Source organism: Amblyomma americanum, chromosome 9, assembly GCF_052857255.1.
Source record: "Amblyomma americanum isolate KBUSLIRL-KWMA chromosome 9, ASM5285725v1, whole genome shotgun sequence".
Taxonomy (NCBI): Eukaryota; Metazoa; Arthropoda; class Arachnida; order Ixodida; family Ixodidae; genus Amblyomma; species Amblyomma americanum.
The window spans coordinates 142,495,981-142,512,419 of NC_135505.1; the positions used below are offsets into that span (position 1 = coordinate 142,495,981).

Here is a 16,439-nt window from a genome sequence, read left to right on the forward strand (position 1 = left end):
AAGTGGACTCTGCCGGTTACACTTCTCTCTCGGCGGAATTGCATTGGAGCACCCCTGCTACGTATGCCCGGACACGGTGTCTCTGCCAAACGGAGTGTCAGGTATATTAGGGCAGGATTTTTTGAGAAAGGGGAAGGTAGTAGTCTCATTCTCTGAGGAAGAGGTTAATGCGGGCGGCTCAAAAGTTCCGTTTTTGAACAGGAGAGGGGCTGAGATTCGCATTACCGATATTGACACCCGTCAAACAGTGGGATCATTGGAGAAGGTATATTCGCGGGTTGCCGTCCGGCTGGTCGAGGAGGTGGTCGTCCTTCCTTGGTCGGAGCACATTTTGTACGCGTTTGTGCCTTCAGATGTAGAGAGCGGCGCCGTGGGAGTGCTTGAGCCGGTCGACTCTCTCAGCAATGGCCTGAAGACAGCCGCGTGCCTCGTGACAGTTAATGACGCCCACAGAGTGCCCCTACGGGTGGTTAACTGTAGCCAGCAGCCACTGAGCCTTCCCAAGAACAAAACATTGGATTTCTTCACCTCTGCGATAGAGCAACGTGAGCCCACCGATACGGTACTCGCAACTGTAGAGCATGCTAGTCCTTCGGCTGCTCCAAAGGTGTCGTTCGATCTTTCTCACGTAAAATCCAGGGAGAGGGAGGCTCTGGCTGGTTTGCTGAACGACTACTCGGAGGTATTCGCCGCGTCCAACCTGGATTTGGGCTGCTGTGGCGTTATAAAGCACAGGATAGAAACCGGCACTTCATCGCCCGTTTACCAGCGTGCGTACAGGATTCCTTACTCCCAACGTGAGGAGATGGAGCGGCAGGTGCAGGACCTGATTGATCGCGGCATTGTCGAACACTCAAAGTCACCCTGGGGAGCACCAGCACTATTGGTGGAAAAGCCAGATGGCTCGTATCGATTGGTAGTGGACTACCGCAAACTAAATGCCGTAACTCGCATCGATCCATACCCCATCCCCAATATACAGGAGACGCTTTCTCAGCTGGGCTCTGCCAGGTACTTCACGGTAGTGGACATGGCGGCGGGATTCTGGCAGATAGCAATGGATCCGGCAGATGCCGAGAAAACGGCATTCAACACGCCCTCAGGGCACTATGAATGGAAAAGAATGCCGATGGGTCTGGCCAACAGCCCTGCTGTCTGGCAGAGAACCGCTGATGTTATCCTGGCAGGTCTTCTGGGGAGGCTGTGCTTCGTGTATATGGATGACATTATCATATACAGTGACAGTTTTGATAACCATTTGCGCGATATTGAGCAGGTTTTTGTGCGACTAAGAGGAGCGGGTCTCAAGCTGAAGCCCTCTAAGTGCCAATTCCTCAAAAACGAGGTGAAATACCTCGGGCACGTTGTTTCAGCTGACGGCGTGCGACCGGACCCTGAGAAACTAAGGTGTGTCTCGGATTTTCCATCCCCGACTAGCGTCCGCCAGGTCCGGCAGTTTCTCGGCCTGATCGGTTACTACCGAAGGCACATAGAGGAGTTCGCCAAGCTCGCTAAGCCGCTCACCGCCTTAACAGCCAAAAATGTCGCCTTTCGCTGGGACGAAAACGCGGAGAATGCTTTTGGGACCCTGAAAAGGAAGCTAATGAGTGCACCGCTGTTGCGCCACCCGGATTTTAATTTGCCCTTCGTTATGGCCACAGATGCGTCAAAGTTCGCAGTTGGTGCCGTGCTATCTCAGGTTATCGATGGGCAAAGAACATCCCGTTGCTTTTGCTAGCCGACAGCTGAGCCCCACAGAGCAAAAGTACGGAGCTACGGAAAGGGAGTGCCTCGCCGTTGTCTGGGCAGTAAAGCACTTCAGATGCTACCTTTACGGCCGCAAATTCAAGCTAGTCACAGACTGCCATCCTCTGAAATGGGTGATGAGTGTCAGGGACCCTAGCTCGCGACTCGCTAGATGGAATCTACACCTGCAGGAATACTGCTTTGAAGTTGAGCACAAGTCAGGAAAGACGCATCTGAATGCTGATGCACTCAGCCGCACAGCTGCCGTGGCAGCTATAGATGAGTTTGTCCCCGTAGTCGACCCCGCCGAATTACGCACAGAGCAGTGCAAAGATCCTGACCTGAAGCGAATAATCGAAAGCTTAGAGGGCGCACCGTCTCACCCCGAACAGCTAGGTTATTTCATTGGCAAAGATGGCACCCTGTGTCGGCGCACGAGGCCAACCAGGAAAGGGAGACCAGAGAAAACCGCTTGGGAGAGAGTCGTCATACCTCGGTCGTGGACAGAAAGGGTTCTTCGCGCGTTTCACGATGCGCCATGCGCCGGTCATTTTGGCGTAGCGAAGACACGCAGGCGTGTGGAGCGTTTGTACTTTTGGAGTGGCATGCGACAGGATGTTAGAGACTATTGTGCGAAGTGTCATTCCTGTCTCGAAAGAAAAACACCCAAGGGACGAAGACCAGCTCCAATTCAGCCGTTCCCTGAGGTTTCGGCTCCCTTCGAGCGGACAGGTATGGACATAATGGGCCCCTTGCCCACGACCACTTCCGGAAACAAGTACATTTTAGTATTTGTCGATCACCTTTCAAAATACGCGTAAGCGGTAGCACTCCCAGATCAGAAGGCAGACACGGTTGCAAGAGCATTTGTCGAACAGATCGTGCTCCGACATGGACCCCCGAGGCAACTCTTGACAGATCGGGGAACGAACTTCGTGTCGCAGCTAATGAGGAGAGTTTGCGAGCTGCTTAAGATCGCTAAGAAGCAGACAACACCGTACCATCCGGCTTGCAACGGCGCGGTGGAGCGACTGAACCAAACCGTGGCCGGGTTCCTGTCGCATTTTGTTTCGCGCGACCAGCGGGACTGGGACTTGTGGGTCCCGTATGCAATGTTTGCCTACAATTCCGCAGCACACGAGAGCACGGGCGAATCGCCATTCTTTCTTCTCTACGGCCGAGACCCGGACCAGCCTAGTGAAGTGCCAGAGGGCCCCCGTCGTGTCCCATACGCTTCACTGGACGACTATAAGGTGGAGCTAGAATCGCGCTTGCAAGTGGCGAGGGACATCGCAAAGGAGGCCTTAAAGAAAGCGGCGAAGCGCAGGAAGGAGGTGCACGATCGCAGTGCTAGAGACGCGCCGTTTAATGTGGGGGACAGCGTGTACATTGAAAACTGCCAAAGGCAGATTGGGCTAGCTCGTAAGTTCCAGACGAAGTGGAGAGGACCGTGCGAGGTTGTCGAGAAGCTTTCTCCGGTAAACTTCAGAGTCCGAGACGTGAACCGGCGCTTGATAAGGATACACGCAAATCGCCTCAAGTCGGCACCGGTTCAGTATTCACGAAATGAGGAAAGGGAAAGCGCGGATTTTGATGGGGACAGAAGTGAAGCGGAGCGCGCAGATAGTTCGCAAGAAACGCCCTCTCCTGCATTTGTTCGGCAGGCACCAGAGGTGACGGCCGGAATGCCACCGGATTTACTTCATGCATTGCTAGAAGAAGCGCGCGAGGTTGCCGCGCAGATAACGCCAGGAGAGGCTCCTGCCACGAGCCCTCGCGAGTCCCAAAGCAGACAAAGGGTCACAGACTTACTTAGTATGACTCATGAAGGCCGATATCCGCTGCGAAATCGGAAAGCTAAGTCGGACTAATGGTGTAAACAGAGCGGAGTTGTGAACTGGTCAGAATTGTGTAATGCCGCAGCTCATAACATTGCTATATGCGTATGTGTTAAGTTATCGGAGTTAGTAGTTAAACCTTTCTGTCATTAAGTAACACCTTCACAGGAGAGCATGCGGAGCGCATGCAGAACCTGCCCTACTTCCTTTCGTTATCTATATTTTTGTCTGTGCCGTGATCGTGCTAGAAGTGGGAGCTCCTTTGTAACTGTGGTAAATTTATTTCGTCCAGTTTGGACTAGAAAGGAGAGGCTTGGGTGCTGAGTTTCATGTTTATCTGTAAAAGAAGATCAGTGCTGCCCCTGGAGACGCCAGTTATGACAGCGGAGGCATATGGTGTTGTGCAGTGGTGTTGAGTGCAGCGAAAAGTGTTTTGTCGGACGCACTGTGCGAGGCGATTCAGAAAGACAAGGGGAGCTGCAGGGACTCAAATGTTCGGAGAACATTCTTCTGGAGGGTGAGCGAGTGTGACATTCCTTGTGTGCTACGAGGTACATTCCTTGTGTGTGCTACGAGGTACATTCCTTGTGTGTGCTACGAGGTACATTGTTCGACGGCGCGGCGTAGACGGAGACCCAGATGACAGGCATCATCAATTACCCAGCCATGCTCGTTGAGAGTGACAACCAGAACGAAGGGGTTTAAGCCCAACCGGACCCAACCGGACCCGCCGCCGCCGCCGCGGGGAAACAGGCTTTATCCTCCCCAATTTGCATGGCCGTTCCAGGTGCGGCCCTCCCGGGCACATTCCAGGACAAGGGAACTGTCAGCGGGCCAGAGCGCGCCGTACCACAGCCGACGCTATGCGCTACCGCGAAGACAACATTCTTTCCCTCGGACTCAACACGTGAGGGGGGCGAGACAATAAGTGCGGTGGTATGTTTGTGCGCCCAAGTGAAAGCCCTAGCCCCCCCTCCTTCCCCTCCGGCGTGGGCGTCCTCACCCTAGGGAGTGTGGAGAAGAGGACATAAAAATCGAGAAGCAGTACGGAAGGGGCACGCTCAGGACGACATCGTTCGCCAAGAGGGCCTTCAGCGCCGAAGCCCGACGGCGTGCAGCTTCTGCCAGCAACCGCTCGAGCCCAACTCCGGAGCCACTCCATCGCCCCCATGAAGTCGTCGGCACGTAAGCTCGGACGCCCCAGCCTCCGATGTATAATCTTAATCATGTGTAATTATTGAATATACCTGTTTGTTTAAACTGAGCCATACGGTGTCTCTTTGCCTCTCCGTCCCGTGTGGACCTGCGCATTATGGGGGTCATCACAGCTTCATACACATGGTTGCGCGTGGTAATGCTCTTTATTCAGCATAAGGTGTTTCCTTGGTTTCAGCTATGAAGACACTACGATGATCCGTAAAGGATTTCGTACGTACTGCGCATGCACGACGCGAGCAGTGGGGCTGCGGAGTCGGCAGCGGCAGCGGCGCAGCTCTGACGTCACGCGCGGCGCACCTGTTGCTCGGCGCATGCGCATTGACGGCTCCGGCTCGGCCCGGTGACCTCGGTTTTACACGGTGCAGTGAAGCTATAGCTGCAGTATCGCTTCAAAAAGCACGAGAAATAAAACCGAGTGCGTCTTCAAACAAACACATATCTCAACCTACACCACTTACATCGCTCTTTACGAAGACAAGTGTTAATGCTGCGGCGACACCTCAACGACAACACATGTCACATGGACATGTCCCCAGAAGCCTAACCATCTAAAGCCGGGTAATCCAGCCCAGCAGCTGTGGGAGGTGAAGCTTAAAAGCGCGCGCCTCGACGACCAGGCCAGAAAGTCGGCAGAAGCCTCTGAAGATTTGCGGCCGCCATAATGAAATCACGGACGAACAAGAAACGTTCGAATGCGAGGAGTAAGAGCTAGTAAGAGCTGTGAAAAAACTGTTCAGTCTACATATGAGTTGTCTCGAAAGAAGGCTGTAGAAACTATGTAACCGACTGCCGACGCTTTCAAACGCCCTGCATTCGCTGGATGCGCGGCCTTGCTCATGCTGCGACTCAGAGCCGGCAGATATCAGCGCGATTGTTGTCATGGCGATCGCCAGCACAGAAAGGAAGGAAAGAGCGATATGAGTGCGGTCAGGGGGCGTAAAAATTCCCTTCGTGCAGACATTCGAGACGCACGGGCGGGTGCCGTGAGTGATGGCTCCTGGAAGCATGCAGTACACCCTGGTCGGGTTCTCCGCGGAACTCGACTGGAGGCCTCTACACTTCGTGAAACCCATTCCACTGCACAGCGTCTGCGGCGCCTGCGGACTGGTGCGAAAGCGGAGCGCCTTGCTTCCGTGCTCGCACACGCTTTGCGAGTCTTGCTACGAGCAGAGCGCCCGGGACGGTGTCCACGTCTGTCCTCTCGATGGCCGCCACTTTGACGTGGAAGATGTTTTCCTGAAGGAGTTTCCTGTCGGCGAGTTCCTCAAAAGAGAGGTAAGCATGGAGACAACGGAACAGCCATGTTTGGGTTGTTATTTTTAGCTTCGTTCTTTAAGAATTCTCAAAGCGTAGTCTGGCCACGACTTCATGACAATAACTGTGATGTAATGCGAACGCAAAACGTGTGTACATGTGTTGTAAGAAGTAAAATGGAATGCGATGCAGAGTGGCAAACTGTGCCACAGCTCACTGTAACACCGGCGCTCATAACGGGTAAGATCGTTCGCCGAAACACCGCGAGCTATCGGCTGATCCTTATCTTGCCTGTCTAGCGATCACTCCCGGCTGCTAAAATGGGTGCTTGTTGCTTTTAAATCGCAACACGGGGGATTTCGTATGCGCTGGCAGCGGTGCGTTTCAAGAGCTGTTCGCGCCGTTTGAAGTGGCCCGGCAGCTGTCGAGTGCGGCCTCCGCCAATGGGAACACTACACGACGGCTTGCTTTGGTTGTGTAGTTTCGTCATGATGCTCATATATGAGCGGCGTGTCTCGGGGCGCTCTTTTAACGCGACAGCGTTAAGGAGCTCGTGTCGCAGAAAAGCCGGCGTTGGCGGCGTCGGACGTGAACAAAGAATTCTCCTGGCACTCCTCCTCCTCCTCCCCCCGCTCGTCTTGTTCGGGCGCAGTGGGGCCGTGCGGGCACGCAGGAATCACGCGGTGAGCGGCGAACAACGCAGCGCACATTTTCCAAAGCGCGTTCACCACGAAGCTTGCGGCTTGCTGCCCGTTCGTTCGGCGCGGAAGCTATGCTGGCGTTCGTGGCATCGGGTTGGTCGAGAACGATGTGCCGACGAACTACGACTGCAGCTTGAGTACCGCGCGTTTCGGCAAGGCGCCTGGCAGCGCTTCTACGTGGTTTGACGCTTCGCGCGTCCGTTTCGCAGTAGGTAGCAGAGCGATTTGTCTAACGGGCAAGGCGTCGCGCCGAACAGGCGTTGGCGTTCCGTGGACTCCCTGGCAGTGCTGCGACACGCTGTCGCGTTCCACTCTTAAAGGCGAAGCTTAAAGTGCAACTGACCAGTGGTCTGGGCATTTAAGACAAACAAGCCCCGTGCATACATGAGGCATCGAGGATAACCTCTGCGAAATTCTAGAGCCATGCGCGCCCCGAAAAGCAGTAAAAATTCAAATCAAAGCCCGTCTGCTCTTTCCTTGGAGAAGCCAACCTCCTTATCTCTATTCTGGCTCCCCAGCCTTCAAGTTGACGTCATCTCGAAGACCCTCGCGAAAGGCATTCCATTGGTGCGTCGTTTTGACTGACGGGCGAAGGGTGGGCGGAGCCAGTTCGTTGCGTCGTCTGCTCGTTGCGCACACGCTTTCCGTAGCGCCTCCCTCCTCTCCCCCCCCCCCCCCCCCCCCAAACCAGGTTTTGAGTTACTCTTGCCGGTTAATGTATACTTCAGCGTGTTCTGTGCGTGTGCCGTCTCGTGTGTCGTAGAGACTTTCCCTCCATCGCACTCTCGACCGCTCCGCACAAGCACTGCTTCTCGCTCATCCATCTTGTCTACAGTGCCGCTGTACTGGCATTTCTCAGCTCCGTTGAAAGACAGGAAGCTTAGGAACAGAGAAAAGACACAAACGCACACAGCACACAAACACCCACAGAGAAGCGCAAATGTGCAATTCCAAGAAATGCCGGACGGTAGCCGGTTCCGCGTTTCGCCGGGCGTTTGCAACAAAAGCGACTCCCGCCCCTCCGGTCGTGAAACAGCGGGGAGGACTCTCTCACACACATACACGCTCAAAAAAATAGTCATGAAAAGGAAGCTCGCTAACCGGGTATGTCATTGACAAAAACAACCAGATATATGAAAGGATGCGCTCGCTAACATGTTGAGGCGGTCGAGCCGATCGCGTCTCTCGATCGTTCAATGTGCGGAGAAAAATGCAACGACGCTGTTTCGTCGTTGGATGTGCACGTAGCGACTGGAGTCGAACCACGATCCTAGGCAAAAGCGCCTCCTAGACAAAGCCGCCTTAGATAACATCGAAGGCGCGGGGTGCAGAAAAAAATCTGTGAGCGCAGCGGAGCAAGGCCGCCAAGCAGTGTGCAATGATGGTGGAGAAGCGGGGGACGAACACAGGCCGGCAAAAGACGGGGGTCAAGCAGTTGTGTTGCATACCCAACCGAGGAAGGCTGGGTAGGGAGTGGAGAAGGTGAGAAAATGCTTGAAACAAACAAAAGTGACCAGGGCGAGGAAGGACAGAGAAACAAATCGCGAGGAAACCGAAGGAAACCCGAGGAGCAAATTAGAGAAAGCGTTGAGAGACCCCGCCGCTGTCCCCAACTCCTGCCATGAAATATCCCGGGTAGGAAAAAGAAAAGAATTCTTTTCAAGGCGGGGCCATGACGTACACATGTGACGTACTCCACCAGACACCACGCCTCCGGCTAACGTCAGAGGAGGAAGGGCTAATTTTGCTTGTGGAGCCTACTCGACGAGGTGCGAGAGAGAAACATCTCGGGGAGGGAACGGAAGCAGAGGAGCAGGGCGAAGTAGCTTGATTGCGATGGCTGTAACAACGCTATTGATGAGCCTTTTCAAAACATTTTTGCGGCGGCGCTTACCGTGGGGACGGTGCCTCGCTACCAGACAGGTAGAAAATATTTCCGACCTGAGGGTGGTCAGTGGCCCTCTAAGCGCCCTCCAATTTTATTTCTTGTACTTCAAGGCTTCGCTCCGGCTTCTCGGTCAGAAGCCGCGCTGAGGAACGGCATCCTTCATTCGATGGTCACACGAAGACCGTGAGAACGCACTGTTGTCAGCTCGTTAAATCTTTTGTAATGCGCGGGACTTATTGCGTCGTGACTCCGTTTGGTCGTTGTTACTACAGCAGGCCTCGCTCGCTATTTTGAGACCCTCACAGAAGCGACATTTATTGCCGGTGAGAGGGAATGATGTTTGTTAGAAATGGATGGTAGGCGGTACTTTTAGGTAAATTTAAGTAGCCCGTTAAGGGACAACCACAGCAACAAGAAAGGGCACTGAAAAAAATTCATCTAGTCTCTGATTTCGGTGCTTATGATTGCATTATCATTCAAAATGTCAACCACAATATGAACCATGGGGCATACGTTCCCTCAACAATAATTTCTTCTGCGTAGTTTTTGAGAAATATTGATGGATCATGCGGACGAATTTAAGTAGTTAAATGACCTTATAAACAAAACCTCTTGCGCATTATACCTGATTTAAGACGATAATAGCGCGTTCTAGCGCTGTTGCTGTTACCAAGGAATGAAGGATTCCGTTCGTGAGCAAGGATTTATCCTAGGGAGAAACTGAATTGGAGGCTTTCGACTGTAGCTCAAGAAATATAACAACGCCAAGCGACCCGCCCCTAATTGCAGCATCATGACTGACCTAAATAATCAAGTCAGGCAGCCATGACGTGTGCTCAGTGCACCATGCAGGCCACACGCGACAGTGCAGACCCGCTTCAAGCGGCGCGCATCGCAATTCGAACGCATCGCAGCTAGCGCCAAATAAACCCCTGGTGTTTCAGCCTGAAAGCAAGGTTCGCCCTTTCGAGCAGCCGTGAGTGATCGCCGAACGCACGAGGTAAGGGTCTGCTGACAGCGTTGCGGCGCATATCAAGAAGTGACTCACTACTGCAGCCAACACCGCAGGCAACTTCTCCCGCCCAGTGTGAAGCTTAACAATCAGCAAGCGGTGGCGTGGAGACGTCATCAGACAGGCGTCTGGCCGCACCCAACATTAATTAAACATATCCTGGAAATTGAGGATGACAAATGTAAGAAATGTGGAGCGAGAGGAACCCTCGGTCATATTATTGGGAGTGCACACAGGCAGGGCGAATAAAATAGATAGCAGAGACGCCTGGGAGACCTCGCTGCGTAGCCCAAACCCCGAGCACCAGCTCCCAGCCGTCCGACTGGCTGAAGAGGCCGCCGGGATTCCAGAAATCCAGGCCAGCATCTGACGCGGCGACCCTGTCCACCCTAATCCCTCCTGGACCTCATCTCTCGGCTGAGAGGGAGGGCACGAGGGTAGGATGAGGTCGTCCTCTTCTGTTGGTCAATAAAGTCTTTCACTCACTCATTCACTCACTCACTGCGACGCGAATCGCCATGCTGTCGCGCCTTGTGTTTCCTTATGACATCACTTTTACTTTGAGAGCGTTCGCTTTTACTGCTCGCATTAGAGCGTTTTCTTGTCCGTGCGAGATTACAAGATGGCGGCCGGTGTGATGTGATGAAATTGCTGCAACGTAGCTCAAAGTTTGACCCCCCCCCCCCCCCCCCTAACCCACCTAGCACGTGACCGTGCGGGCGCAGTCGCCTAGCCGGCAGGGCGCCCTGGTTTTTAAACCCATGCTGGCGTTCATATATATAATCACCAAAAATTGAAGAAACATAACAGGATTTAATTCACGACGTTTCGGCTGGAGGACCAGCATGGTATATATATATATATATATATATATATATATATATATATATATATATATATATATATATATATATATATATATATATATATATATATATATATATATATATATATATATATATATATATATATATATATATATATATATATATATATATATATATATTACGAACGTAGGTTGCGTTGGCTCCGCAGAATAAAGATTTAAGAGAAGTGGGCACTTCTACAAAGACACTTTTATTTATCAACGTTTCGACCGCGGTGCGGTCTTCTTCAGGACCGCACCGCGGTCGAAACGTTGATAAATAAAAGTGTCTTTGTAGAAGTGCCCACTTCTCTTAAATCTCTCTCTCTCTCTCTCTCTCTCTCTCTCTATATATATATATATATATATATATATATATATATATATATATATATATATATATATATATATATATATATATAAACACACACACTTGGTTTCCCCATTGGTGACTAAGCTGTTGAACCGTGGCCCACCCATTTGGCGCACAGAACTCAGGGTGGAGGCAAACGAATGGGTAGATTCGGCGCACAATGTAGTTAGTCGAGTTGAAGCCTGGTGTGTGCGAGGGATTCGTACCGACGACCTTTTATCATGGAAACAGTAATGGGTGGCGTCCTTCGGAGGCCGTGGCGGGAGAGCGAGTGGTCGCAGAGGGATGCCGGTGGTGCCAAACGAATTGTTGTTTCGTGATGTACACGGCTGTATCCTAATTTCTTGGAAAGGATAGTTGAAAACAACTTGGCTAACGCTCTTCTTTTGATTTCGCATTCGCATATCATTCGTTTATTTTTTACCGAGGCTGCAGTGCGGCTTTGAAGAAAACTGTATGTGAAGTAGTAATTGCCTGAGCCAATGTGGGCAGAACAACCCATAGACTCGGATAGGCAAGTTTTGTGTCGGAAAACGTTGTCAAAGTTTTAAACACTCCGACACACGGCAGGCTTTGGGCGTTTGCAAGTAGATTGAACATGGTGAAGCTCCCATCCGTTGAAAAGATATCGTGTAAAGGATTAAAATAAATGCTTCTCAGCTTAGAAATTAAAACTTATCGTTGCTTTTAGTTTTGACCAACATTTGTTGTAGCTGAATGTCGAGGCCTCCTCATTTGGAATTGAGCGCCAATGTTGTGTCGAGCGGCGCGCGTCGGCAGCGCTCGAAAGTTAACTCAATTTTAAACTCGCAGGCTCGGAACTGCTACAGGCTCAGTGATTGTTCCTTGATTGTATTCCTTGATTTTCACCAGGGAGACATGCACGTTGCTCAGTTCAGAGAGCGGTGGAGCTGAAGTTCCCAGTTTGTCGAAACTATTCTTTCTTCCTTAATTCTTTCACTCCCTCCTTTATCCCTTCCCTTACGGCGCGGCTCAGCTGAGCTGTCTATGCCGAAATGTGAGACATATACTGCGCCATTTCCTTTCCTCGAAAACCGATTTTCATGCCATGGGCAGGTTCATCACCCAAAATGATCTTCCCAATGTCCTAGTGCGGCTACCACTCTGTGTGAAATTAACTGCTATAGAGTACGCTATGGAGTTTCCTCTAGGCCAGTCCATCCCAACCTGCTTGAGACGAGGAAACAAGCTATCAATTTAATTTTATCCTCTTCATTTTCTATGTGATTTTCTCTCAGCACCGCACTAAGGCCTGGATGGGCATCACTGTGTGCAATTTCTGTGTGCAATGCACCAGCTAGCCTGCAAACATGTACGTGTGTACAATGTCCAGATGGTTTGTGCAAGCTGCTGTGGGGAATATCGCCGGAGAAAATTGTTAGCCCCGGCAAAACCCACCAAAGAAGATCACTGTGAAATATTGACATCACACTGCCTGTTACGCCAAACGTTACCAGTAATTTAGCGTCGTTCTTTAGAGAGAATTGAAAAAAAAACGAACAAAAAATTGACTCCGGTTTCGAAAACCACATATTAAGGCGAGATATATTGTAGCCGTAGATAATTTAAATTTAACCCTTTTACTTAATCCTTTCTTTCATGGTAACGGACTGACCCCTTCTGGTCGCATACAGCGTACCAGCGGCGTTCGAGAGCGCGCTGGGCGGACCCGTTAGACTCAGCTTGCCTGAAAATGACGACAAATGTTGCACGATACTCAAGGCATGCATTTCGAGGGGATGCCCACCTGACTGCGTAGCGTACGAGTGAGCAGCCGAGTGGCGGAGATTGTTCTGTAAGCACCACTCACTGTAAAATTTAAATGATCGTGCTGTCACGGACCGCACCTACAAAATCAGTACCTGGAATGTGGCCTTAAACATCCTAAAGTTGTAGTACATGAGAATTTATTTACATAAGCAGTTGTTTACCGCTGTGCCGCATATAGCAGGTGCATAAATAAGAAGCAAGAACACGAGTTCTTGCCGCATAACTGGAGGTGCAGTGACGATTGCTGAGAAAATGACCCATGTTTTAATCTTGCAGGTGAAATGTTGGAACGAAGGAAGTGCCTGCGGGGCAGTGCTGCCTGCATCGCAAATCGCCCAGCACTTTCACCTAGAATGTCGGCACCATTCCATCCGCTGCCCAAAGTGTTCGGCCAGAGTTCTTTGCACTGATGTGTGCGCGCACTTGGAGTCGGAGTGCTGCACTACTACAGCGACGCCTGCTGGATTGGAATGCCATCGGGATTCAGGCCGCAAGGAGGAGACGGCGCTGCTGACATCCTCCATGCGATCCTTAGAAGCGCAGGCCGGTGAACTGAAGGCGCTCATGGAGCGGGTGCTCGTCGCCACTGGCGCCAATGGCGACCGACTCAACGAAGTAGTTCACGGGGTGAACAGCTGCCAGGAAGCACTGAGAGAGGAACTCAGACTGGGCATTAGTAGCATGCAGGACACAGTGAGGCAAGAAGTGGTACGAGTCAGAACAGAGCATCGTGAGTCTTTGAAGAAATGCTCGGACGAAATAGCCGCGCGAAGTGAAGAGACGAAAGGGCGTTTGATTGCAAGCAGCGATGCTATGAACACCATCTGCAACAGTGTGAATGCACTGGAAAAGGTGCTCAGAGATGAGTTGGCAAAAGTGGCCACGGAAAAGCGGGACAGGGCATCAAAGGTTGCAGGAGGCGCCGAGGGGGCCACGGAACAAGCGGGAAAAAGCAACAGTGCAATGGGCCGCATGCAGAAAGCAGTGTTCAAACCACGTGACCTAATGACATCGGTGTGTGAGTTTGTCGTGAAAGGTGTCAGATCACTCGAAGAACAAGCACGTATGATAGGTCAGGTTGATTATGAGAGCGAGCGTGTATACCTCCGAGGCTACTGCATGTCCCCCGCTGTCCGCTTCTGCCACTGCTCGTATGGAAGTACACTTCTGGATGTGTTCTTCCGCCTGCACCAGGGTGACATGGACGACGTTGTTCGGTGGCCGTTCCAGCCGAGAGTGAAACTTCGTGTCGTGCATCCAAAGGGAGGAGAACGGGAGAGGCAAGTAGTTCCGTTTAGTTACCCTCCATCTCTTCAACGGCCGCAAGAGGGACGTGCACAACATCCATATTGGTCTAATGAAGTATTTCATCTCGAGGGTCTCATCACTGATGGTTACGTGGAAAACGACCAGCTTCGGCTGAAGTTGGAGCTGCTTCCGTGATTTAAGCTGGAATACGTGTGCAGCGACCACGTCAGCATCGCTGCGATGGAGCTCCGTGGACACTCACATATAGGAGTGGGATCTTAAGGAGAAATAAAAATAAAATGTCCTGCCCGGTGGATATTTATTTAGCGTTGTGTGCCAAACCGCCAGAATTACCGAAACCTTAGCGACCATGAACGTTATTCTCAGCGTATATTTAAAATTTTGACACAAGTTACTTAAAAATATTATGGTGGGTTCCCTTTTCTGATTGAATCGTGACCGTAAAGTCTTGATTTCTTATATGGTAAAAGCCGATTAATGTTTATTGTGGCGTGTATTGATGCAAGCTGTGTGATACTCAGGGTTCGGGACAATTACCGTACTACATGAAATTCTGCATCTGTTTTGCCCATTAATGTACCCAAGGGCGGCTTTTTCTTTTTTTTTTTTGCCCTCAAGGCGCGCGTTTTTAACACGGACAAGCAGTCCATCCAGACGGCCGCGCTCCCAATAAACGAAATACGCTTTGCGTGGTAAAGTACGTGTTTTGCGCTTATTAACATATAGGGGCTAGAAACTGCCTACTCTGCTTTGTTTTCCAATTTCGTCCTTCGAATGGAAACAAAAATTGCAGAAGACACTTAAGCTCTGCCTTAAGGGTACGGCACCTTAGCGTAATGGGTTAGGCTTTCTTGTCTGACCAGTTTGACACCTTTGAACGCATTTTTTAATCTTTTTGCAATTGTTTGAATTAATAACTCAATTACAAGCTCTAAACTTTCTTAAATAGCAGCATCAAGCATTGCCTCCTCATTCTGACCATTTTGACGCGTTTGAACGCATTTTTGATTTTTTCAATTGTTTAAATTATTTAATCAATTACGAGCTCTAATATTTCTTAATTATCAACATCAAGCATTACTTTTACATTATGAGCATTTTGACCCCTTTGAAACCGATATTATAATTTTTCCTTTTTAACTTCTTCAATTATCCAATTAATTACAATGCTTTAATTAACTGGTACGATTTGTTTTCGCAGCCCCCCGATTATAGGTCGCCGGTTAGATTCCGTACTGCGAGCTAGGCTCTAACTCAATAATTTTATGCTGCACGAAACGGTGAATCGTATGCCACAACCGAGAACATTCTGCGGAAAACGGTTGGCATGAGGCGATTTTTTTTGCGCAGCCCGCCATTATTTTCAACACGTGGTGCCGACTATAATCAACGGCTTTTCGACCGAACCAGCTGTATGCGCTGTCGCGTAAAAAATATGCTCACTTACAGAAGCCTACCAGGGAAAACAATAATATAGACGAGCCGCTAGTGTTTTCCGTTTAGAAATTTACCACAAAGCTCAGCTTATCCAAAGTAAGCTAAGCATTCGTCATTTAAACGGCTGTAAATATACTGTGTCCTCACGGTGACATCAGCGAATATGTTAGGAACCAGCGCAGCGTGTCCTACGCTCGGTGGTTCTGAAAATGTGTCTCAATGATCGAGCTGCCATGAAACAGCAGAGGGACAACTGAACCTGTTGGCACAATGCAGTCGCTAGACGATAAAGCGACAAAGAGATAAACACCGCCACGAATTTTCCGAAAAGTGCGTGCATACATTGGAGTAATCGATGTTGTCCGGGTGCCAGTCGGTGTTAGGCGATCTGAGGGGCGTGGGTCTATTTTGAGGCGAAAGCCTTGTATAGCCCTTTAGCAACGAAACCCGGCTTCATCGTCGGCGTCCAGGAAAAGTGGCCCACAAAGCAGCCAGCTGAGAAAAAAAAAGAAAAACTCTGGCGATAGTTCGGAGAAATGAAGCAGGAATGATCAGATTGGGCAGGTGAGCACGCAATCCATTGTTGCACTAGAAGTTCATCGACGGGATCTGGACAGGAACGACGCGGCGGAAGGCGGAGTAGCGAGAGCCGTACGATGATGGAAAGGCTCTGCAAGTTTGTTTCACATATTGTAGAATGTCAAGAGCAAATAAGAGTGTCAGTCGGCCACACTCGTGCCAGAGATTTGTAAAGCTCTCATTTCCTAAACAGACAGACAGAAAAACTTTATTGAGCAAGTGAGTTTTGGACCCAGCTGGGTCCCTGGGCCACTGCGCGGTCCCGCACTGCATCAAGTAGGTCATGCCGGGACATGACGTCGGCAGCCCGAGTCACTGCAGCAAGCTGCGATGTCGGGTCTGCAGGCATGAGCAGGACCTCCCAGTCCTCCTAGCTCGAGATGGCGTGCTGCCCAAGTCCCTAGATTGAGGTCGGTCGCGCTGAGGGGGAGTGGCCCGTCATGTTAATCTTTGCGCAGAATCTCACAG

The 16,439-nt window shown here is 50.7% G+C and overlaps 1 protein-coding gene across 2 annotated transcripts in view; it reads left to right on the forward strand.

Moving 5' to 3' along the window:
- The first annotated feature begins 5,739 nt into the window (after nucleotides 1–5,739).
- The window catches only part of LOC144104687 (TNF receptor-associated factor 6-like), a 20,745-nt gene continuing 10,045 nt past the window's right edge, over nucleotides 5,740–16,439 (forward strand). Inside the window, exons 1-2 of one of the 2 annotated variants that reach the window (XM_077637825.1) lie at nucleotides 5,743–6,077; nucleotides 12,963–14,241. In XM_077637825.1, the coding sequence (XP_077493951.1) occupies nucleotides 5,793–6,077; nucleotides 12,963–14,129 (1,452 nt within the window). In that variant the 5' untranslated portion in view covers nucleotides 5,743–5,792 and the 3' untranslated portion in view covers nucleotides 14,130–14,241. Of the gene's footprint in view, nucleotides 6,078–12,962; nucleotides 14,242–16,439 lie in introns of those variants that run through there. The other variant, XM_077637828.1, reaches the window with a different exon arrangement.